This window comes from Phascolarctos cinereus, unplaced genomic scaffold (assembly GCF_003287225.1).
Source record: "Phascolarctos cinereus isolate Bilbo 61053 unplaced genomic scaffold, phaCin_HiC Scaffold_9;HRSCAF=440, whole genome shotgun sequence".
In the NCBI taxonomy this organism is placed as follows: domain Eukaryota; kingdom Metazoa; phylum Chordata; class Mammalia; order Diprotodontia; family Phascolarctidae; genus Phascolarctos; species Phascolarctos cinereus.
This window is the reverse complement of record NW_027556402.1, coordinates 146,907,803-146,930,862: the sequence shown is the minus strand read 5'-3', so window position 1 is coordinate 146,930,862 and position 23,060 is coordinate 146,907,803. Positions and strand designations below refer to the sequence as shown.

The window sequence follows — 23,060 nt, the reverse complement described above, 5'->3', positions numbered from 1 at the left end:
CACATCGAAATGAGGTGCTGCATTCCACTTTGGGACAACTCTTTCTAATGGTGAGGAAGTTTTTCCTGACATTGAGCCTCAGTCTACCGCTTTGCAACCTCAACCCATTGCTCCTGGCTCTGTCCTCTCAAGACAAATAAGTCTAATCCATCTTCCACATGAGTGCTATTATTACTCCCATTTTACAGATAAGGAAATTCAATCTAAGAGAGGTTAAATAACTTGCCCACAAAGCCTGTAATTCTCTGACATAGGATGTGAACCCAAGGTTTCCAGACTCCAACTCCAGTGAACTATTTATTATCTCACTGAATTTGAAGTCCAAGGATCTGAGTTTAAACCTGGGCTCTGCCACTTCTACTTGTGTGGATTTATGCAAGCCACTTAACTTTACAGTGTCTCAGTTTCCTCATATATAAAATAAAACATAAAGGAAAGAGATTAGATTATATTGCTTCTAGAAGTCAATATCATATGATCAGTATTTCTGACAAGATGCTCAGGTTCATTTATATCTCTAAGAAAACAAGTTAGGATGTTAAAACATCTTTTAAATGATGCAGGAAAATGTCAACAGTGAAATTTAAATGTGCATTATACTGGTTTAAAGAAAACTGGTTCAGGTACTCTCCCCTCCACACCTGTTTATGCTTATTCATTTTCTTTTTTTTTTAAATATAAACTGATTTATTTTTAGTTTTCAACATTCACTTCCACAAGTTTTTGAGTTCCAAATTTTCACCCCATCTCACCCCTCCCCCCACCCTAAGATGGCATGCATTCTGACTATCCCTTCCCCTAGTCTGTCCTCTCTTCTATCTCTCCCCCTTCTCTTATCCCCTTCCCCTTCTATTTTCCTGTAGGCAGGATAGACTTCTGTACCCCATTTCCTGTATTTCTTACTTCCCAGTAGCATATGAAAACATTTTTTTAAACATATGTTTTTAAAACTTTAGGTTTCAATTTTTCTCTCTTCCTCCCTCCCCACCCACCCTCATTGAAAAGGCAAGCAACTCAATATATGGTATACATGTGCAGTTATGCAAAACACGTCCATAGTAGACATGCTGTGAAAAACTAACTCTATTTCCCTTAATCCTATCCTGCCCTCCCATTTATTCTATTCTTTCTTTTGACCCTGTCCCTCCTCAGAAGTATTTACTTCTGATTACCCCCTTTCCCAATCTGCCCTCCTCTCTATCATCCCCCTGCTCTCTTGTCCCTTCTCCCCTATTTTCCTGTAGGGTAAGACAGATTTCCATACCCAATTGAATGTGTATGTTATTCCCTCCTTAAGCCAAATCCTATGAGAATAAGATTCACTCATTCCCTCTCACCTTCCCCTTTCCCCTCCACTGTAAGAGACTTTTCTTTTCTGTTTTTTTGTGAGATAATTTACCCCATTCTACCTCTCCCTTTCTTCTTCTCTGAGTATAATCCTCTCTCATCCCTTAATTTTATTCTCCAGATATGACCCCTTAATCTTCAACTCACCCTGTGCCCTCTATCTATCTATCTATCTACATATACATACATATAATTTTTTCCTCCAACTACCCTAATACTGACAAAGGTCTCATGAGTTATAAATATCATCTTTCCATGCAGGAATGTAAACAGTTCAATCTTAATAAGTCTCTTATGATTTCTCTTTCCTGTTTACCTCTTCATGTTCCACTTGAGTCCTGTATTTTGAAAGTCAAATTTTCTATTCAGCTCTGGTCTTTTCATCAAGAATGCTTGAAAGTCCTCTATTTCACTGAATGACCATTTTTTCCCCTGAAGGATTATACTCAGTTTTGCTGGGTAGGTGATTCTTGGTTGTAATCCTATCTCCTTTGCCCTCCGGAATATTATATTCCATGCCCTGCGGTCCTTTAATGTAGAAGCTGCTAAATCTTGTGTTATCCTGATTGTGTTTCCACAGTACTTGAATTGTTTCCTTCTGGCAGCTTGTAATATTTTCTCCTTGACCTGGGAACTCTGGAATTTGGCTACAATATTCCTAGGAGTTTTCCTTTGGGGATCTCTTTCAGGAGGAGATCTGTGGATTCTTTCAATTTCTATTTTGCCCTCTGGTTCTAGAATATCAGGGCAGTTTTCCTTGATAATTTCTTGAAAGATGATGTCTAGGCTCTTTTTTTGATCATGGCTTTCAGATAGTCCAATAATTTTTAAATTCTCCTGGATCTATTTTCCAGGTCAGTTGTTTTTCCAATGAGATATTTCACATTGTTTTCTAATTTTTCATTCTTTTGGATTTGTTTTACAGTGTCTTGATTTCTCATAAAGTCACTATCTTCCAATTGCTCTATTCTAATTTTTAAGGAAGTATTTTCTTCAGTAAGCTTTTGGACTTCCTTTTCCATTTGGCCAATTTTTCTTTTTAGGGCATTCTTCTCCTCATTGGCTTTTTGGACCTCTTTTGCCATTTGGGTTAGGCTATTTTTTAAGGTGTTATTTTCTTCAGTATTTTTTTGGGTCTCCTTTAGCAAGCTGTTGACCTGTTTTTCGTGATTTTCTTGCATCACTCTCAGTTTTTCCTCTACTTCCCTTATTTGCTTCTCAAGATCTCTTTTGAGCTCTTCCGAGGCCTGAGACTGACTCATATTTTTCTTGGAGGCTTTGGATGTAGGAGCTTTGACTTTGTTGTCTTCTTCTGGTTGTATATTTTGATCTTCTTTTTCACCAAAGTAAGATACTATGGTCTGACTCTTTTTGCACTGCTTGCTCATGATCCCGGCCAATTACTTGAGTTTTAAACTCTTTGTTAAGGTAAGAGTCTACTTCCAATGTGGAGAGTGCACTGTCCCAAGCTTCAGGGGTTTTCAGAGATACTTGTAGGGACCCGTAAATTTTCAGTTCTTGCAAGGTGGTATGATAAGGGGCGAGGTGTTTACTCCTTTCCTGGCATGTGACCACAAGTACTCCTTTCTGTCCTGTAACTGTGAGGAGGGTTTCCTCTACACAGCCACTACAAGCTCCACCACGCCAGCGCTCCTCCTCACCCCAGCACTGCCACCCAGAACTGTGACCCAGATCCAAACACGGGCAAAGCAAGAGATTCCTGCCTCAGCACAGGCAAAGAGATTCCTGCAATCCCTCTCTGATCAGCCACTGGATTCCCCCTCAGTCTGTGGGCCGGGAGCCTCAGGAAGCAGCTGCCCCCCCCCACAGGGCTGCGCTCTCGGGGAATGGAGCTGAAACCCTGCCTTCCTCTCTGACCACCAACAGAAACAGACTTTTCCCACTGACCTTCTAAGTTGTCTTTGGCATTGGTGGATTGAGAAGTCTGGAAACCTCCACAGCTGCCTGAGATTCAGTCCTCTGAGGCCTGCTCCAGGTTCAGTGTGGCCTGCACGCCCATGCCACACTATGCTCCCAGCATGGTGCGATACACCTTTCTGATCCATCATCCAGGTTGTCTTGGGCTGGAAATTTGTTTCACTCTGTCTTTTTGTGGGTTCTGCTGCTTCAGAATTTGTTTAGAGCCATTTTTTATGAGTATTTGGAGAGGTTTGGAGGAGAGCTCAAGCAAGTCACTGCTTTCATTCCACCATCTTGGCTCCGCCCCCCTTATTCATTTTCTGTGATACTAACATTCACTAGAACCTGTCAGCTGAAGGGGGAAAGAGGAACACAATTTACTCTTGGCAATCACTGCTATAAACACTCAGCTACAATATCAAGAGGTCTCTTTTTTAAATGTAGTATTTGTATTTTTCTGATAACTATAACAGCACAGAATTCTAGAGTCAGAGCTGTTGGAGATGATAGAAGCCAATTAACACAATTCTTTCTTCTATGGGTGACAAAATTGAGGCCTAGAGAGGTGACGTGACTTGCACCAACTCCCACAGGCATGAAGTTACTGCCACCTGGATTCATCAGGTAGACGTGGGCACTGTGTCTCATAAAGGGAAGTTGGGAAGGTAATGGAGTTTTAGACCCATCCAAAAAACACAGACGCTCCATCTCCTCCTTTCCATTTTCATCTTCTTGTCTCTGTCTTCATCTTCCTCCTCCTCCTCCTCTTTGCCTCCCTCCTTTTCTGTGTCTTCTTATTCCTCTTCTCATTAATGTATTCTTTCTGTCAGGCTCCTACCCCTACTGAGAAGGAAGAGCAAGAGGGCATATAATGGTGCTGGGGAGACTGTGGGTAACAGAAGGGCCAAAGAAAAGGATGTACGGTGAGAGGAGAGAATACTATTCAAACTAAATGCATATAGGTAAACTGAAAGCTTGAGAAAAACCAGTCAGAAAGGTCACAAAGTTTCTGTAGGTTAGGCAGGAACAATGACAACAATTATAAGCATCTGCATAATGACTCACTCTTAATAGCAAAAGAGCTTTCATCACAATAACCCTATGAGTATGTTATGCAAGTATCAGTAGTCTCATTTCACAGATGCTGAAGGTAAGGCATACGGCTGTGAAGAAGAAACTATACCTAGGTTCTCCTAGTTCTAAGACCAACAATCTTTCCACTGCCCTACAGTGGAACAAGGAACTAAGGCCAAGAACAAAAGGTTCAAACCAAAATTTAAGTAGGTAAAGAAAAAGATGGGCCAAGGTCAAAGACAGGAGCTCCCAAAGGGAAATGATTTAGAGGGCTTACACAAGATGTTGTGAACTGAGCCTGAGGCCAGAAGATCCAAAGCCAGGGATGGCATGTCCACACCAAAAGTCAGGGAAAATGTCATGAAGTGGTGATGAAGGAAGCACAAAATGTCAGTGACAGACATTTTGTCCCATTTGAGAAATAAGTCTGGGAAAGCATTCTTTCACAGTGGCATCATGATAGTATCATTCAGCTGCAGCTGGATATGTGTGGGGCAAGACAGTTTTAGCCCTAGATCAAGAAATGGAAATATATCTGCCTGGCAACCACAGTTAACAGACTAAATATATTCTACCTCTTGGAAGTGAAGGAAGACCTCTACACAAAAGGGAAGGTCTGCCACAGAACTACAGAACAGTAGGTTAGAACTGCCTCAGTCCACTCATGCCTCTTCCTCTGGCCCTCAAAAGCATTCCAATGTTAGTGGTAGTTTGAGACGACAATGCTACCATAGCAAGTAGATAGTATTGCCTTCTTAGCTATAGAAAATATAAACAATAAGGGGGCAGCTAAGTGGCACAGTGGATAGAGTACCGGCCACGGAGTCAGGAGGACCTGAGTTTAAATTCAGTCTCAGACACCTGACACTTACTAGCTGTGAGACCTTGGGCAAGTCACTTAATCCCAATTGCCTCATCAAAAATATATATGTGTATGTATATATATATACACACACATATATATACATACATACATATATATATAAACACACACACACACATATATATATATATATATATAAACAACATAGTTCAGATTGACATCATGAAAATCAGTCTTCCAATTACAAAAAAAGAAAAGTTAAAATGGCATTTATTCATTCTCATGGAATATGTGAGGAAGGGAAGTCACTGAAGGTGAGGAAGGGAAGTAGCCGTCCTGCCACAAATAGATGCTTCCCCCTCAATGGGAAGCACCATATGCTGGTCCCAAAGTCAGAAGATTTGTGCCTGGATATTCAACAAAGGTCTAAAAGCATTAGCAGAAATAATAAAGGCACAGTTTTTGGAGAAAAACCTGAAGCAAGCTCCACAGAGCCCCTCCCTGCTCGTCTTCTTGCCTCAAGCACAACCCAAACTTTTCTTTTCCTTGTCAGTAGCCTTTTTCAGAAGTCACACTTCATTATGAACTGTAGCCATTCTAATATTATTCCATAGCCAAGACAGTCTTGTCTTTGATTATGTAACCTTGCTTCCATCTTTTGTCCTTGTCTTTTTAAAATCTGAGATCATTATCCCTTTATCTCTTTTGATGGCTCTTTTCTTCATTATTGGGAAAATTGGTTCCAATCCTCAGAATTTAATTTTTGAGACCCTCTCATTCTTCTTTAGTCTTCTTCTCTCAATCACAGGATACTAACTATCTGTTTTCTTGAGCTTACAAAAGTCAGCTTTCCTAAAACCTAGAGTACACATTAATGCACAGTATTTCCCTCCTTGTTTTTCACAAACCCTAAATGACAGTTATTTTCTCCTCATTTCCCCTCACTTCTGCTACCTGTCACTTCCTCCTTGTTAGTCAGAATTAAGTTCCCCTCCTCACTTGTTTGACTTTGTGGGAGAGGAAAATTTTAGCAAGGCAGCTCAAGGTTTTATCAGATGGTCTGCTTTTAATAAAATGAAGCTTCTAATAAATGTCTGGATATCCCACATAATTACCATATTATATATCTCTGCCAGTTTCATGATCTGGGTCAGGAACTTCTTATCCACTTCTTCCATCTAGCCAGGCAGTCTATGGTAATTTGTTTGCTTCACCCTTTATCTGCACCTAATCATTCACCATCATGTTCCATTTTGGCATAGTACAACTAGTTGGGTATAATAGAAAGAAAAATGGACTTGGCATCAGAAGACCTGTGTCTAAGTCTAGGCTTTGCCATTCAGTAGCTTTGCGTCCCTGGGCAAGTCACAACTTCCCTAAGCCTAAATTTCCCCAGCTGTAAAATGGGGCTAATAACAAATGCCCTACTTAGCTCACCGAACACCATTGTTTTCTTTCCAGTTCTATAAAAGGGTGGTTTGCTGTGATTTGCTACCTACCAAGTCTTATGAAGGAGTACTTACCTCCTTGTGCCAAAAATCACAAGCTCTCCATTGCCTATGCTCTATTTATTGATTATAAACATGTGAAACACCAAGTATCATTCTTAACCTTCTTACCAGTTATTTTTTCCTATGTGCAGCTTCACTATTGTTATTCTTATTTCTACATTATAGCCAACACTCCACGTTATCCAGATTTAGTCTTATCAGAATTTTTCTCTCTCTTCTTCCATTTTCAATTGTGCCCTTAAGGTAGGTATTCTCTAACAATAAGGACAAGGAACTGGTGCCATCCAACTAATGAAGGGATTATCCCACAAGTTATGCTCCCAGTTAGGAGGTAAAGCCTCTTTAGTTGGCTTTAGTTGACCACCTTCAAGTGCAGTTTTTATTTAACAAATAGATTTCAATCTATTGTTCATAGACCTTCCCCACCTCAATTTCACAAACAGTAGTCTCTTAAGTGAATATACCTAACAAATGCAAATGACATTACAAATCAAAGAACCTAAAATCATTACCATTTCACACAATAATGAAGAGGAGAGCTTTTCCTAGACTTTGCCTCCACAGACAATATTCCTAGGAGTCTGGGGGGGGGTAATTTACTCTTATGCCGCATTACCATCACACACTATCTCTGAAGCTTTCTAGCTGCATGACCTTGGGCAAGTTATTGAATCAGTCTGAGTCTCAGTTTCTTCTACATTGTGGTGAAGATCAAAGGAAATAATGTATAAAAAGCATTTTGCAAACCTTAAAGCACTACATAAATGTCACCTATTACTGTTATAGTGATGCAATGAGACTGCAATGTTTTGAACTGCTAATTTTTACAAATACAACTTCAGATGATTTAATTATTCTAATCTATGTAAAAATGTCAAAGAACCTTAGATGATATTATCAGTTGAATTCCCATGAGCAAAAATTCTAAATATTAAATGTTTTCACTGTTCCAAACATTTTCATGAGAAAAACAAGTATTTTAAAAGTAGCTAATGGCTAGTTAAATGTTATTTAAATGGTTTTAAAATACATGTCGCATTTTAAAATATATGTTCAACGTTTGAGTTGTATTCTACCAAAATACCATACTGTTCCAAACTATATACACAGGAGAAAAGTAAAACCTTCCAAGAATGCAAAAGAAAAATAAACTGAATCCAGAAAGCCATCAAAATATAAATCAACCTGCTGAAATGCATATGATTAAGAAAATAAAATATTTTGTAAGAGGGGAATTGAAAATGCACTGCAGAGAATATAGCTAAAAAGGGAAAATGCTGTTTTTAAAAAGTATGTACAAATTCATGCAATTTCTTTTGCTTTATTTGATTCAGTCAGGGGGGTTCATTGTCCTTGTAAGCTCACACCTCCCCTTCCCAACTCTTCTTTTCAAAGCATATTTGTTCATTTTAAATTCATTGTAGAGTACATGGAGGAAGCTTGGAAGGGGTTAGGGATGCACTGGCATGGGAAAATTGTTAGGGAGTAAGTACCCTAGTTGAAAAGGCACAGGGTGATGGGATAGACTTTCTCTAAAGGATTATACAGAGGAAGAGGAAGAAAGGAGAAAGTAGTGGAGGAGAACAAGGAGGAGAGGAGAAAGAGAAAGAAGAAGATGAAAAGAGGAGGAAGAAAAAATGAAGCAGGAGGAGGAGACAATGATGGTGGTGGTAGTGAAGATGAAGAAGACAGAATAGAGTGGTACTGGCTATTTGGCTTCATTGAGTCAAATGTTCAAGGGTTAGCTCATGTGCCATCTCCTATGGTAATGCTTTCCTGATCAGATCGCAGTACTTGTTAAGTTTTCTCTTTCTTCTCTTCAAATGATTATACATATTCTGACTTGTTTAAATGTTGGATCCCTCCAGGATAATGTAACACTCCTCTCCTTGAGGAGAGGAACCTTAATGTGTGTATTTAGGACCACTAAGTTACATCATATAGTGAAAAAAAAAAACCAAACCTCACACTGAAACAAACATCAAAAGTCCCAAGCCCTTTCAGATCCTGTCTCTATTTAGTAACTTGGTAACCTTAAGCAACTCACTTAACTTTTCTAAGCCTCAATTACCCCAATTTGACAAGTGGTAAAATAATGCTTAGCCTGTTTGTTTGACATAATGGTTTTCAGGCTCAAATGAGATAATGTATAAAAACTATAAAATGCCATACATATTAAAGGTATTATTATCCTCAATATTATCTTATTCTCTGGTCTCTTCTTGGACCAGGTTAAACCAAAGGCTCCCTGACCCCCGAATGAACCTCCTTGAGAGCCTCCAGACCTTTGAATTGTTTTTGACATCTAGTCCTACTAGGGGACTGACCCTCTCCCCAAAACCAAGGTCATTGATTCTATACTCTGACACATCCTCAGATCTCTACTGGTCCTGACTCCTACCCAAACAACTTTTTCTACCGCCTATATCCCAGCAGGATACACGTGGTAACAGGGAAAAGGCATACTGACTATAAGACACCGCGGCAAAAAATAAAAGGAAGAGCAGGTGGCACATGAAAGGAACTGTAAATATCAAAAATACAGGCAAAGTCTGGCTTCCTGAAACCTACCTACATTAGGGTCTGTGTGATACACAGGTATGCCTCAATACACTGGTTTAGAAACACCACACTTCCTTGACTTGAGCTTAACAGTGACAAACATGCATAGAATCTGGACTTGGTATTAGCCTTTAAAAAGCAATGACAAAAGCCGAATGATAACATCCTGGAAGCAGCATCCAAAGGGACCCAGCCACTTCCAGTGTCCACTTTGCTTCTTTAGGGAACTCCAGAGAGTTCCAAGCTTTGTTTGAATGAATAATGGTTTCCACTTAAATTATGTGGACTCATACCATGCTGATCCAGCTCAGGCCCTTCACAACATAGACACTACAAGCCATTTCAGATCGTTAAATGAGAAAAAGACTATGGCTCCCTTCAGTATTCGTTGCCAAGCAGAGATCCATGACAGGGCAGCAATGTGTAAGCAATCATACAACCAGAATGACTACCTTTCAATTCTTTTTCTCTAAATTTCTGTAGACTAGTGAAAAAGAATTTTTTTGAAAAAAAATCTTTTAAACTTTTCAATCCTTTATCAAGATATAGAACTTAAACAACATCTGGCAAGTAAAATTTTCATTTAAATCTTTCAAGTGGTTCATTTTTCCTCAGCTTTAAGAAAAGAACCCTGCTTTACTTCACCACGCCAGCCATAAATTATTCATTAATTCTGTTTGCTAAACCCATAACTGAGTCCAGATGTTTCTTCTGGAGAGTTATATCTCAAAAATATAACAATCTGTGAGGGATGGAGGTACAGGTCTTTCTCCCAAATACGATGCAGTGTTTATTTGACAAGAACAATGCAATGATATTTTTTCAGGGATGGAGCAAAGAGGTAATTAAAGGGATCGAAACAGCTCCAGTACTATGGGACTAATACCAACTTCACCTCCAGAGCATTGCTCTCCTACTACACTGAAATGCACCAGTGGAGACCGGAGATTCTATCCTGAAGCATTTAAGGGAAAACGGTCTCCATTTGCCACAAAATCAGTAAATATTTATATGTTTAAAGACACATCTTAACAAGACAAAGACAAAGACTGCTATTTGTAGTTGAATTTTAATTCAGATCAGCATTTTTGAACCCAAATCAAGAAAAATCACTTTTCAAAAAAGAGGGTACTATTTATATTAATAGTTGAGTTTTTATAAAATTTTAAATACCAATGAACTTGGAGTAAACAGATTACTGTGAACAGTCATTCTTTTGGGTTAAGAGGACCTATTTAGTAAAGGAATTAATTCAGGCCATGGTTTATTTTCTGTAATACTGTAAAAATTAATCTCTCTGTCAAAGGAAAACAAGTAACACTTTCCTCACTCATTAAATTGGAGCCATTGATGTATATTTCTCAATTAACTGCTGCAGTATAATAGAATATTATTGTTCCATAACAAATTATCAGTATGGTTTCTGAGAAACTAGGGAAGATTTATATGAACTGATGCATTATGATGTGAGCAGAACCAGGAGAACAATTTATATAATAACAACATCGTACAAAATAAACAGCTTTGAAAGATTTAAAACCTCTGATCAATGAAATGACAGAGGGCTGATAATAAAAAATGCCATCCATCTCCTTACAGAGAAGGAAAGAAGGAAATGAACACTTATTAAGTGTCTGCTGTGTTCTAGGCAGTATGCCAAGTGTTTCACAAATATCACCTCTTTTGGTCCTCACAATAACCCTGGGAGGTAGGTGGTATTGTTATCTTCATTTTACAGCTGAGAAAACTAAGGCTGATAGAGGTTAAGTGACTTGGCCAAGTAGTAACTGAACATCTACAATGTGCAGAAGCACCATGAGAAGTATTAAGGAGCACAGAAAAAAAATATGATATGGTCTCTGACCCAAAGAAGTTTATAAGATAGTTGCAAACATAAGCCATAAGTATAATTGTCCTTTGCTGTAGTTGTCATCATCATCATCACAACTGGAATGCAAACTGAGATGTAGTGGAAAGAAATCTGAAAGAGAAGACAGGAAAATCTGGAATCGTGGCTAGGAATCTGTGGGCAAGTCACTGGGAATCCATGGGCAAGTCACTTAACTTCTGGAGCTTAGTTTCTGTTTAAAATGGAAATGAGAGGCAGCAGAGTATAACTGACGGTGAGCTGGGTATGGAATTAGGAGGATGGAGGGTCAGTTCCCCCCTCTGACACACACTGGCTGTATGACTGTGAACAAAGCCCTCTCCGTGCCCCACACAACCCTCCAGGATTTGAAGTGGCAAAGAAGATGCTGCTGGGCACTGGTAGAGGAATTTCCTCCCTTGAACTTTCTTCAAACCAATGAAATTACAAGTCTAGTAAAACAAATAAACAAATCTGGATAATGCTGGCACTACCAACCTTGAGGGGAAAGTGCTTCTAATCATGGGCTATTATTATTATTACTATTATTACTTCCAAATCCATCTCCCAGACATACCCCCTATTATCCTGAGTCTGACTTGGGGGTAGAGTGGGGAGAGGTAGGGAAGGGGAGACACATACTAACTGCTTTAAAATACCTGAAGGTCTATCCCCTGGAAGGACTGAATTTGTTCTCCGTGGACTCTTCGGGAAGGCCTGAGAACAATGAGCAGACATTGTAAAGAGGCAGATTCAGAAGTTAATGTAAGGAAAAATTTCCTGACAATCAGTGCCATCCAAAAGTGGAATGGGCTGCCTCCAGGAGGCAGGGGTTACCCTTCTTTGGAGGACTTCAAAGAAAGGCTAGCTGACTACTTCTTAGAGATGTTGCAGCAGAATTCGTGGAGAGGTACAGGTTGGGCTAGGCAGCCTCTTTGATCCCTTTCTATGACTCCATTTGAGCTTCAGGCAGCTCTCCAACCCTATTCACTGTCTCTGGACCAGCTGGCATGCCAGCTCAATGACTCAGGGTAAATGGAGCAAGCAGACCTTAGTGTTATGACAAGCAACAGCAGTAGCTTAATTGGATTGAACAGCAGCCTACAGGAGTATTGGCAGAAGGAGGGAGCATAGCTATGGAATCAGGATGGGTCCAAGTCTAATCAAGAATGGGGAGTAGAGATGAGGCAGGATAAAGGGCCAGTCCCAGACTAAGAGTCCACATGGGACAGAGGAATGGCTGCTTTCAGCACTTGCTGCAAATACTCTAGATAAGCCAGAGATCCAGATGGACAGGGAGAGACTGTTCATTGTTCCATTGTGTTTTCATTCTTATCTGTTCATTTTGGTTGGCCAGTTAGAGTTTTTTTTAACTGTTTTATGTAGAGAAAGTAGAAAGTATTTATTACAAGGATTACATCAGGGACAATTTTAACCTATCAGTGTTTACATCACATTTGGAGACTTTTACTTCGTTAAGCTGTTTTCATGGACAAGCATATCACTCTCCAGCAGTAGTGTCCATCTGTTTTTCATCTCAATGCATTTTCTTCTCTTTGTACCCCATTTTCTTAAAGGATTTCTGATTTTTTTTTTACAGAAGTATATGCAAAGAAAGCTGTGACTTGTTTTACTATCTCTTTTGCAGTGGAATTATTGTCTCCCCTAACTCGTCACCCCTTTCCTAACAGCCATATTACCAATGGTGGTAATTACCAACAATGGTGCCACTCTCTTTGGATTCCTTAAGGTTTGAAACTTAGGTCTTCTTTGATGGAAAATAAGAAACTCTTTATTATAATCCAGAAAAAAGAAAAAGGAAAAAAAAACAGTTGAGGAGAAAGCAGAGGCAGAAAAGAAGAACCTCATTAGTCAGGGTATGTCCCCTTGAAGCTCTTCCTAGGCAAAGCGGATCAAGGAAGGCTCATGCCACTATTATTAAAGGTCACTTCAGTTTTAGGATACTTTCTCCATTGGATAAGAGGCCCCACCAGTCTCTAAGGAGTCAGTTTACTATAGGCAAAGCAAAATTGTATATTTGCATTCCAAAAATACAGAAAGAGCCAAGCAGGAGAGAGTCATTCGTGTAGAAAAGACCTGGCACCTTGGCAAATACCAAGCTCAATATGCACCAACAGTGTTACAAGACAGCTAAAAAAGGGGGGAAAAAAAACCTAATGAGGCTGCTAATCAGGATGCATTAATAGAAGCATAGTATCCTGCATGAGGGAGATGACACTTTTGATTTATTCAGCTATGATAATCAGATTACATCAGAAATATTACATCTGATTCTGGCCACCACACTCCACACTGAAACACATCCAAAGGAGGATAGCCAGGATGGTGAGAAGACTAGAATCCATAACATACAAGGATAAACTGAAAAACATGAGTGTGAAATATGTGAAAAGCTGGGGATTTTTTCACTGTATGACATTCCTGGCTTGGCAATTTCTTCTAGTAATGGAGACCCACCTAAGACCTACTGGTAAGTTGCAAGGTGTGACCTAAGGCTCAAAGGTTAAGTAACTTGTCCAGGGTCCCACAGGCAATAAGTCGTAGAGGCAGAATTTGAATCTGGGTGTTCCTGACTCCAAATCTAGCACTCTACCCAATATACTACCAGTTAAAGAGAAAGGGCATCTTTAGCCAGGAGAGAAGATCCAATGGGAGAATCTAATAGCTAGTATTAAGAAGGTGAAGAAGTATCACATGGAAGAAGGAAGAAGCTGATTGGACTGGCCCCAGAGGACAAAACTCAAAGTAAAAATCAAAAGTGCAGAGGTCGATATCGGCCCAATAAAAGGAAATACTTCCTGGGAATAATGCTGTGAAAACGTAGTATGAGATTGCCTTCCTCCATCACCAGAAGTCTCCAGGATGACCGCTGGCCATGATGTTATAGAAATGATTGCTGTTTAGTTACAAGACAAGCAGAGAATGGCAGCACTTTCCAGACTAGGAGTCCTGTTTTCCACCTGTTTCACAGTCAGCATCTGGGGAAGCAGCTTCTTGGGAGAAGAGGCCAGCCATCTCTCTACCAAAAGCCAATCAACCATCACCCACAGAATGGTCAAGTCAGCCTAGCTAAAGCAGTAGGAGACCTGGAGAGACAGGGGCAGCCTCTACCAGGTTAGCCAAACCACAACCACCACATCTTGATCATCTCCCCTCAGATCTTGAAGGACACAACTCAGGACCCTGAACCCAAAAGCCTTGAGAACAGCAATGCTTCCAGCCCAGTTACCTCAGACATCAGCCTTGGAAGCAATCCCTGTCAAGACACGGCCTGGAAACTACTTCTGCAGGACTTATAGCCACAGCTATTGAAGACTCAGAATAGAAAGTCCTTACCATCAAAGTCTTTGACATTGTTAAATGGTTCAGCATCAGAAAATGATAGGATTTTGTCCATGGAAATGAGACTAAAGAAGAGGCATTATTATCTGGTTTTCTATTGTACCATAAACCTTCAATATGTGTTGTCTCACTCTTTGGAATGTGAGCTCCTTCACAAAAGAGACTGCCTTACTTTTCTATTAGTATCCTCAAACCTTAGCATAGCACTTTATACTTATTAAATGCTTAATAAATGCATTTTTCATTCATTCATTTGTTCAGGTTGGTCTGTCACAACCCACAGTTTAAGAAGTGCTGAAACGGTCGCGAGTGGAAAAAGTTTAAGAAGCCGTGGTCTAGGGGCAGCTAGGTGGTGCCGTAGATAAAGCACTGGCCCTGGAGTCAGGAGGACCCCAGTTCAAATCCAGCCTCAGACATTTGACCCTTACTAGCTGTGTGACCCTAGGCAAGTCACTTAACCACACTGCCTAGCCCCCCAGAAAAAAACAAAACAGCAGCCCTGGTCTAGATGACCTCTAAGATTCTTTCCAGCTCTTTGATTCTGACTCCTAACTGTGTCCCCCTTCAGCAAGTGCATCACCAAATCCTTTTCCTTCTTCATTTGTAAAATTTCTCAGATCTATTATTTCTTTTCCATTCCCACAAACAAAACCTTAACTGAAACCCTACCTACTTTGGGCCTGCAAATCATTCCAATAGCTTCTAAACTGGACCATTTTCAGTGGCATTAATCTAATCTACTATAGAAGAAAGAATCTTTCTCCTTAGACACTGATTTAATCCCCTACTTAAACCAAAGGTGGCTGTAAATTATTTCTCATATAAAATCAAAATTATAGACCATATCATTCAAGATACTCCACTAACTGTTCAGACCACTTACATTAGAGATAAGCAAGAAAGCGATCAAAATCAGATAACACAGATCGTAAGAGTAGTTGAATGTATTTTCTTTATTATCTTTCAAAGACCTAGAAATGATCTAGAGATTAGCTATCATTTGGTATTGTGCCTCTTTCCATGCTAATAGCATGGATAGACAAATTCTGTCTCTCTCTCTCTCTTCATAAACCGCCAGTTTCTTCAGGTCATTCCCTTGACCAAGAACCCACAATGGCCTCTCACTGCCTATATGATCAAGAAGAACCAACTTAAAGGCCCTTGGTAATCTGGTCCCACTTTCTCTGTCCCACCAATGTGGAACACAAATCCTCTGCTCCTCTCGAGCTGATCTCTTTCCTTCCTCATCCTTATACCTTTCTCAGCCTTTGCTTATGCTGTTCCTTTCCCCTGCCCCACTCCCCCTTCCCAGATGGCCATTTCCCTCACCCTTATGTGGAGCTATAACTAAAGTTACATCTTCCGCAATGTCTGGCACAAAATCTAGTATCATAGGATGCTATATTTGGCAGGGTTTATAGGCATCTTCTAGATAAGCTCCTTCAATTTTAAACATGAGGAAATGGGATGTTCACCAAGAGAAGTGACTTGACCAAAGGCACACAGCTCGGATGGAGTTGGGCTGGGATTTGAACCATAGTTTTCTAAATCCAATCCAGGGCTCCTACGACATTTGAAGGCATTTGTAACATCATGTTTCTTTTCTATTCCTCTAAAGTATAAAGCCCAGTATAAGGTATGCAGTGGACATTCATTAAAGACCTGCTTACTCTCTGTACAGCTATAATTACTTACCTACGTTTCTATTGATGGAAAGACTCTTTCAAGGCAAGGATCCCTCTGAAAGATTCTTGGAGGCTTAGATGACCACTTTGGGGCATATCACAGTGGGGTTTCCTTTCAGTTATGGTTTGACTAGACAGCCACTAAAATCTCTTTCAGCTGTCAAAGTCTACAATTCTGTTTCTTCCCTTCTTTTATATCTCTCCATGATGTCAGATGTCTATGACAGGCACTCAAATGCAGCTATCTTTTCCCACAAAATAGTTATACATGTTAGTAGATCAAAATTAACTGACAACTACTTTGGTGTTATTGATTACTAGCTTATAAAGCTTTCAGTGACTGAAAGATAAAATTACAATAGGAAGAATTCAGTATTTTGTTTAAAAATATAAAAAATTACCATAAAGGAAGAGGTCTACATATATTTTTTAAATTCAGAAATAATACTTCTACAATAAAGAAGAAGGTCAAGAAGTTAATTTGACTCTTTCTACATCTACATCATTTCTGGCCATAATTTGAGACGAAAGAGGATGGAAGAATAAGATTCTCCTCTTAAAAACCATGAATTCTCTAAGTATGTAGCCTTTTTCCATGGCTGTAAGTGAGCATATTTAGTAGTTAAAAAGGAAAAATATACCATTTACACAGAAAATTATGACACAGTTCCAGAACCATGCGGGCTGTGAATAATAGGAGAAAGACTGAGAAAACCTACACTCTACGTGAAATTCCATGTCTGAGAAATGAAGAGTCATAGATCAACTCCTTTAAGTGTTCTTGAGAACAATCTTACACCTAAATAGTACTCTATGAAATTCTACACTTTGATTTATTTAAATGTTTATGGGATATAGTTATTAAAAAGTTAAGGAAAACTATCAACTCCTTTAAGTGTTCTTGAGAACAATCTTACACCTAAATAGTACTCTATGAAATTCTACACTTTGATTTATTTAAATGTTTATGGGATATAGTTATTAAAAAGTTAAGGAAAATTATTTTAAATGCTACCCACTAAGATTTTGTCAGCTAGAGAACAGCTTTGTTCCATGTTCCCATTGCATAGAAACATTCCATTGGGAAGAAAAATAAGCAAGATACACATCTTACTTGGATTGGGCTAAGCAGCCAGGTGCTATCATAGTATAATTCTCTTCCTTTGTCTGAAGCGCAGTGAGTTCTAACATATTAACCATCACATCATTCGTGTGGCCTGGAAGTTTGGGAAGAAATGAAATCATCTTCTCTACTAAGTTGTCTCCATGGTGTCCAACTGCTCCTATTGAAACAAAAATTAGAATGAAAATGGTCAGAGAATGGAGGTAAAACACTGTTCTTAGAAAAAAAAGTAGTTAATCATTATGCAGAAGCAAAATAAATGCTGCCCAAGGCTTCACTGCCCACTAAAAAATAGTGTCATAGAATTTTGAAGCTAGAAGGGATTTTGGAGGTCAACTAATTTATTCATGTTACAGATAACAGAAATGAATGAGTGAATGAAGCATTTATTAAGTGATTACTATGAGTAAAGCACTGAGAATAGAAACAGAAAAGTAATACCATCCCTGTTCACATTCTAATAAGGAAGATCGAAGGTTTTAGCTACAGGTCAGATGGAAAAGTTCCATTGACCTCTGGGCACAGCAGCAAAGCCAACAGTAAGGCCTCCTTAATGCCACTTCCACTGACAAAATCATATCATTGTCTAATGAAGAACCATTTGACAGTGTCAAAAACTCTGGTGTGAAGAACTTTCCTTTCTGGGTCTTCAGTAGCTATGGCCATAGAACCTACAGAAACAACTGCCAGGCTACATCTTAACAATGGTTGCTTCTCAGGATATTATCTGAGGGCACTGGGCTAGAAGAAATACTACTCCCAAGGCTCTTGGGTTTAGGGTCCTGGGCTGACTCCATCAGGGTCTAAGTGGTAGTTTGACTAGTTTGGCACATGTTGCCATGCTAACTCTTATCTGTCTCATACTCTCTCTGTCTCTGTCTGTCTCTGTCTCTGTCTCTCAATGCCCTGATGCTTTAGCTAGGCTAGTTTGCCTGCTCTGTGTGCGGCTGACAGATGATAAGCAATAAGTCTTGGTTAGTTTAAGTGAACTCTCCAAGGCCACACTGTTAATAAAGGCAGAACAATGGACTAAAACAGAAATTTCTTATTTCCAATCTAGTCTTATGCTGTTTCCATGATACCATAATGCCTTCTGAAACATCACAGCTCAGAAAACTGAATGTAGTGGAAGGAGTGAAATTCTGGGCCACTCCTCAAGTGATAGGTATCCACTTAGTTTCCAGTTTTTTGCCACCACAAAAAGAACTCCTAGAAATACTTTCGCACATCTAGGGCTTTTTGCTCCTTCTTTTATCTCCTTTAGGTCTAGGCCTAGCAGTTGGCTCAAAGGGATGGATTCATTGTTTGGTAACTTTTGTGTACAATTGCCAACTGCTTTCCAGGATGGTTGAACTCTTTCATAGGTCAGTATGTCTGCTTTCCCACATGTGCTCCAACATATATCATTTTCCTTTTATAAACTGACGAAAAATGAAATGAGAAGAACCAGGAGAACAATTTTAAAATAGCCACAAGATTGTGAAAACAAACATGCTATACATACTTCTCCTGGCTGCACTTCTGATTTCCTTTTCCATGCTCAGTTCTGCATCCTAAACCCCCCACCTTTGCAGCCTCTCCCTCGATGGGATAGCTCCTACCAGACTTTCCACTCAAGGAGATCACCCAAGCCAGACATGTCTCATTGCCTGCCACCTCACACTCAACTTCCTCAACCATTCTCTTGCCCTCCCTCATCTTTTTTTCATCATGTTTTCCTCCCCTCCCCTCATCTTTTTCAACTTTTATTTTTGGTGTTATTTTCTCGTATTAGAATGTAAGCTTCTTGAGGAAAGCGATAGCTTTTTCTTTGGATTGGGATTTAGATTCTCTGCAATTAGCATAGTGCACAGAATGTAATAAGCACTTAATAAATACTTGATTTACTAAGCAACAGAGAAGTGATGAATTTAACATGCAGAATAACACATATGTTTTTGTATACAGTCATTGAGGGAACTTGTTTTGCTTGATTATGCATATTTGTTGCAAGGAACTTCAGATGATCTTCCAAATACATAGAATCCTTAAGCTAGATTTCAGAGACATTCAGGAAAGCTCAATTTGTTTGTCTGTTTGCTTGTTTATTTTGGTTAGGCAATGGGGTTAAGTGACTTGCCCAGGGTCACACAGCTAGTAAGTGTTATGTGTCAGTCTGAGGCCAGATTTGTTTTGTTTTTTTTTTTTTTGCTTTTAGGCAATTGGGGTTAAGTGACTTGCCCAGGGTCACACAGCTATTAAGTGTCAAGTGTTTGGTCTGAGGCCGGATTTGAACTAAGGTCCTCCTGACTTCAGGGCCGGTGCTCTATCCACTGCACCACCTAGCTGCCCCATAGGAAAGCTCAATTTGTATGGGGCCTCCAGAGGCCTTGAGGAAGAAACTTCTGCCCATGCTTTGGGGTGCCAGACAGAGGACAAAAAAAGGCAAGAGTGAGACTCAAGCAAATGAGCATATGAACGAGAAAACAAGAGGTGAGAAAAGAGTAGTGTGGTTAGTCGTGAGCACTTCAGGCATATCAGTTTTTCTGTCAACTATATGGATGAATTGGAAAACGGGAAGAACTGGATAGAAGCAGACCAATTAGAAGGCTTTTGTATATTTACATTGTCCATTTATATAAATAATATAAATAATATTTATATTATCCATATAAAAGGTGATAAAAGCCTGGGCTACAGTTTTGGAGAGAATAGGATGGATACAAGAGGAGATGGAACTGGAAAGAAAACATGGAATTGACAAGACTTGGCAACTCTTGGATATTGGGGAATCTTGGATGACTCTCAAGTTGTAGGCCTTGGTAACTTCTGTTTTGCTTTGCAGGATACAGGGATATAAGAGCCATTCTTCAAACAGATCAGCAGACAAAGGATATGAACAGTTTTCCAGATAATAAATTAACAAACATATGAAAAAAATGCTGTCACTAGTAAGAAAAACACAAATCAAAGCAACTCTGAGGTTTCACCTCACATTCAAATTGGCAAAGATAATAATAGCAAATATCAGAGGAACTGTGGGAAGACGGTAGTACTTATGCGTTGTTTCAGAAGCTGTGAATTTGTCCAACTATTCTGAAAAACAATTTGGAATTCCTTATGAAAGGTTCTGAGCCCATAATGCCATCACTGGGCATATGACAGAAAGGGAGTAAAAATCAGAAGGTCCCATTTATGCAAACATATTCACCATGGGACTTCCTTTGGTAGCAAAAGAAAACAAAATCTGTAACAAGTAAATGCCCATAGACTGGATAACAGCTGAACAAACTATGGTATGTACAGGAATACCATAAGAAATTACTAGAATGAGAATTTCAGAAAAACTTGGTAAGCCTTTAAGAACTAATACAGAGCAAAGAATGTAGACCATGAGATAATTAGATAAATTATTATCCATACAGACAAACAAAACCAAACATTAAAAGGTGGCTGAAATTTGATTAAATGCAAGACCAGCCACTGTCTCAGAAAGAAGATGATGAAAGATATTTCCTTCCAGTGAACTGAGAGGTGAAAGATTAGAGGCATAGAACATTCCATGTACTGTTAGAACTGGTCACTGTTTCATTCCATTTTGCATGACTGTTTTTCTTTGTTACAAGTTGGTTTGTACTATGGTATGGAGTGGAATATCAAGAAGTGAGCAGTACCAAAAAAAGTTGCCTAAAAAAAATTTCAGAAACATGACCTGAGGATATATATACATATATATGTTCATACACACATATATATAGACACATACATATATAAGTATATATGTACACATATATATACATATATATAAAAAAACATAATTTTTTTATTTTTGCCTAATTCTTGCTTCTTGCAAAGAGGGTGAATATGTAGGAAAACTGTTACTTTCCATGATGCTGTTGATGGCAAGTTATGCTTGTGATTTTTATAATCATGGTATTATAATGCTTAGGATGGAAAATCATGTTGTTGTTGTTTTAAATGCAGCAAGTACTAAAAATCATAACTCCTTATTTTTATTAAATGTATCAGAAATTTGGGATTACTTTAGGCAGTAATCATAATAGCTCACATTTATATTGTACTTAAAGTTTGCAAAATATTACATATATTTACTTATTTGATCCTCACAATAACTCTATGAGGAAGATGCTCTTATAATAACAATTTTACATGTGAGGAAACTGAGTTTTAGATTAAGTGACTTGCCCAGGATCACACAGTTAGTAAGTGTCTGAGAGAAGATTTGAACTCAGGTTTTCTTATCTCCATGTCCAGCATTCTATCTACTGCTCCACACTGCCTCACACACAGCACTTCAAAATATAGATTATTGTAGCAAAGTGTTCTCTCCGGGAGGAAAGTGTTTGAATGTGCTGCCATACTAGGGAGCTTTTTAAAAAAAAAAAAGAGTATTGATTTTGGCCAGTGAAATCATAAGGAAGTTCAATGGCTATTCTGAGTTTTGCAATGATGGATTTAATGGATAAACCCTAAGTCTCTGGAACTGCTTATTCAGACACTTAATCCTTCTACAATATCAACATTCTCTCTATCTTTTAAGGGTTAGTCCTTAGTCTGCTGGATTTAACCCAGGAGTAAAGTTTTCATCCTTTTAAAATCTAGAAGAGACAAACCAATAACAGAAAAATCAATTCTGAGTTCTTGACCAGCTCCCAAACTTAGAATTTAAATATGAACACCATTAGTAAAACCTTCTGGCTGATGTCAAATGTCATAAGGGAAAAGGAGAGGAAAGCAAGGCTCAAGCCACTTGGGTGATCATAAATCAAATCTAACCTCTTAATTATTCTTGGAAGCCAATTCGGCCTGCAAAGCTACCTATGAAACACAGTTATTAAATGATCTGTGCCACAATGGCTGAAGCAGAGGGCCCATGACCTCGGGAGACAGAACTTCCCAGGTGGTCTCCAAACAGAACAAAAATCGGCTCTGAATGTCACAAAGGCACAAGCAGGAACAGCCAGTCATGTCTCATGAAAGAAACTAAACTTTTTGTGTGTTTAAAAAGTTTACAAAGTGAAAAAATGAACCCAATGATTATAATCACCTATCAAAGGAGGCACATAGGGCCGAAGAGCTCTAAAAAAGATGAATCATCAGAGCTTTTAGTAAGATGATCACTAAAAGATGACACAAAAATATGAATTTCTAGCAAATGAAAGTCATTGCTTAAGACCCCTTTTTTTTTTTGGCTTGGGGGAGAGGGGCTGCGCGCAAGGCAATTGGGGTTAAGTAACTTGCCCAGAGTCACACAGCTAAGTGTCATGTGTCTGAGGCCAGATTTGATCTCAGGTCCTCCTGACTCCACAGCCGGTGGTCTATCCATTGTGCCACCTAGCTGCCCCTAAGACTCCTCTTTTAACAGCAATATTGTTGCTGACATACCACATGTCTATGGATCATATAATAGCATAGTTTGGGAGAAATTTAAATAAATGAATGAAAGAGCATTTATTAAGCCCTTACTTTTTTTTCTTTTTTTAAAATTAGTTTATTTTTAGTTTTCAACATGCACTTTTATAAGATTTTTGAGTTCTAAATTTTCCCCCTCCCTCATCACTCCCCTCCCCAAGACGGCAGGCCATCTGATATACGCTATACATATACAATCATATAAACGTATTTCCACTTTAGTCATGTTATAAAGAAGAATCAGAACCAAAGGGAATAACCACAAGAAAGAAAAAAACCAAAAAAAAGAGAAAATAGTATGCTTTGATTTGCATTTGGACTCCGGAGTTCTTTCTCTGGATATGGATAGCATGTTCCACCTTTAGTCTTTTGG

At 39.0% G+C, this 23,060-nt stretch overlaps 1 protein-coding gene across 1 annotated transcript in view; it reads right to left on the bottom strand.

Annotated features, from left to right (window-relative positions):
• Positions 1-23,060, bottom strand: part of SCFD2 (sec1 family domain containing 2) — a 423,086-nt gene that overhangs the window by 395,135 nt on the left and 4,891 nt on the right. The window contains 1 exon segment of the mRNA XM_020990057.2: positions 17,267-17,435. Coding sequence (XP_020845716.1) covers positions 17,267-17,435 — 169 coding nt within the window.